Source organism: Cystoisospora suis (genome assembly GCF_002600585.1).
Source record: "Cystoisospora suis strain Wien I chromosome Unknown contig_4159, whole genome shotgun sequence".
Classification (NCBI taxonomy): domain Eukaryota; phylum Apicomplexa; class Conoidasida; order Eucoccidiorida; family Sarcocystidae; genus Cystoisospora; species Cystoisospora suis.
This window is the reverse complement of record NW_027156951.1, coordinates 12,165-14,821: the sequence shown is the minus strand read 5'-3', so window position 1 is coordinate 14,821 and position 2,657 is coordinate 12,165. Positions and strand designations below refer to the sequence as shown.

At 56.3% G+C, this 2,657-nt stretch overlaps 1 protein-coding gene across 1 annotated transcript; it reads right to left on the bottom strand.

Annotated features, from left to right (window-relative positions):
• Positions 1-426: 426 nt before the first annotated feature.
• Positions 427-1,854, bottom strand: CSUI_007747 (uncharacterized protein; the record flags this gene model as incomplete). Its single annotated transcript, XM_068067891.1, has 3 exons — positions 427-998; positions 1,662-1,791; positions 1,846-1,854. The coding sequence occupies 3 exons, from the start codon at positions 1,852-1,854 to the stop codon at positions 427-429; spliced, it is 711 nt and encodes a 236-aa protein (XP_067920133.1).
• Between the last annotated feature and the right edge of the window lie 803 nt (positions 1,855-2,657).

Below are 2,657 nucleotides of genomic sequence, written 5' to 3'. Positions count from 1 at the left end.
CCGCACTAGGCTCCACGCTCGAGTTCTGTCTACTACTCCCTTCTCCACACACGGGCTGTAGTTTGCACAACGGGGTCCGCGCCCCGCTACGGGCTGGCTTGAGAAAGTGGGCCGATAGGGAGAATCTCCGTCAATCATGCCCCATCAACCGTGCGAGCAGCGATGCGTTGCCGTTATCTCGACTATTAAAACTTCTTTGCCTTTATCTGCAAGCGACCCTCATCGTAACTACAGCGGTGACACAGGAGGCTCACTGCACTGGCAGGAGGAGATGTAGCAAGCATACAGGCGAAACATCCTTCGACGAATGACTAAACAAAGAAGACGATGCTTTCTCTGACGCAGCCTGCGGTCCAACCAGGCCAGTAGCTAGCAACGAAGGAGAACATGTAAAAAGTTTGTCGTACATGCGAAGAAAAACTGTGGTCACCTCAATGAGTACTGGCGGGACCTCTCGCACGAATCTCCTCCGCAAGGGCTCCAATTAATGTGTGCCGTCGACCCACGGCTGTCAAGGTCGTTCGGCCGGGCAGAAGGCGTCGCTTCCGCGACCCACACGCCCTCCCCGGCAAGACCGAAGTCCGTCTGGAGAAGCGCCATAGTCAAGTGACGTTGCCTTACGTGTTTGCGCTTGCGCATGCTTTGACGAGAACGCCAGGTAGTAGCGATGTAGCTCTCTTCGTCCTTCCACCGAGAAGAAGTGAACCTGAGCTCTGTACGCAGGCGTTCGTCTCGGGCCTCAGCTAGCTTCAGCTCACTCAGTAGTTTCCAGGCCACACCATCACCAAGGCTCGAGGTCGTGTCACCGGTATTCCCATCACCTCCGTCAGAAGATTCAAAATCCGAAGACGTAGAGCCAACTGGCGACAATGGGCTCTCCCGCAGCCCACTTGGAGCTCCGAGACCTGTCAGCCTGACTTCTGGCGATGCAAGCGCCTCCGGGAATCCCGGGGTTGTTGCTACTGAGCTGGGCGGAGAGCCCACTATCACAGAAGGACCTGAAAATAGCATAACGACGAACCCCCCGAATCACACCTCCCATGCGAATGCGCAGCACGACCGAGAAAATCGGAATGATGATCTCTCCGCCTGCTATAGAAAACAGCTTGGCAGTCTGCAAGCCAGAGTCTCGGCAGGGCCTACGGACAAGGTGTGAGAGGCTCGCTGTATCTGCTGACGCGAGCCGCGCCTTCTGCGAATTCAAGACACTCTCGGCAAGTTCACAAGCGTCGCACTGAGAGGAACGCCGGCTCGGGAAATGAAGGTGTACGGGTACGAGTACAGGTCCGGCGTGTGTACGAAAACGGGATAATGACAATGACCCGGATTCATCCCGACTGAACCGCGCTCGAGCAGGAACACTGGGGCCCGACAAAAACTCCTTTATCCTTTTCTGACTAGGGAACCTGCAGACTCCGTCCGCGCCAGGCCCAGTCATACCACCCGGACGGCATATCATGAAAGCGAAACAACGGCCGCCCTGGGGTACTTGTCTCGTCCACCCTGTTCGGCTGGGTAAACTGTCCAAAGCCAACCGAGTAAGGTGGGGGTGCGGCTGAGTCACTTGAAAAGTTCGTTTTGGTTGAAAGAAAACTGTTCAGACGTGCAACACTTGCCGCGCGGTGCATATAGCGCATCTGTTGTCAGGCAGGCAAACATACCTGAAACGAAGGGACCTTCGGGACGGAGTGTCCCCTCCATGCTCCCCATCGAGGAAACGTTCTCCACAGCGGAAACATCGACTGCTGTGCCACCGCCTGTTTCCGTCACGGGAGACTCCCCCAACTGAGTCTGGCGCGAGATAGCCCGGAGCTCAATAGACCCCAGCCTTTTGCGGACGTCCACCAGCTGCATCCTGTGAGCGCTAAGTGAGGACTCCAGTTCAAGAGTTGACGTCCCGGCCCTACTACGGCGGCGAATACGGTTGGTCAGTGACCGAACTTCTTTGGACAGCCGTTCCTTCAGTTCTCAGAGGTGGTCAACATCCGAATCGTCAACAGAAGTGTTGCCTGGAGTCGACGGGGAAGACTGCTGTCCGAGTTGAGGAAGCAGTGCACCTGCGGGGCTGGAATCCAGTGACCCTGATTGGGCTTTCTCTCCTAACTTTGCAAGGAGATGAGAAACGCCAGCTGACAGCACGGAACTATGCGCGGTCTGCAACAAGGAATCGATCTTTCGTTGAATCTCCTTCGCCTGCTGGTCGAGAATCCCTATCTCCCTCTTCAGTTCTCCCACTTCTTGGAGTTTCTGCGGGGCACGTTGTTCGTACTTGAGCCTGTAAAACTCTGCATTAGCGTCCGAGACCTGCGCAGCTCCCTCTCCGCCCTGCGACAATCCCCACACAATCCCTCGCAATCACAAGCGATACGACATGCAAGTATACCCCAAATCCGAGGGCTCACTGACTGGCGTACCTGCACTGCCCGCTAAGTGTGCACAGAGCCCGCACCGTGCCACAGTTCCTGATCCTGTGAGTACTGTCTGACTGGCCCGGCAGAGCAACACTAACCAGCACATGACTCAGTCAATCACCCGGCAACGCACCTGCAAAACCACGAGCAGTGAACCTGCTGACTTCGTCATATCATCACACACCACGTCTGGTCCTCCCGGTGAGCATTTCCCCTGGCCCTCGTGGAGCAGGAGGACAGCGGAAA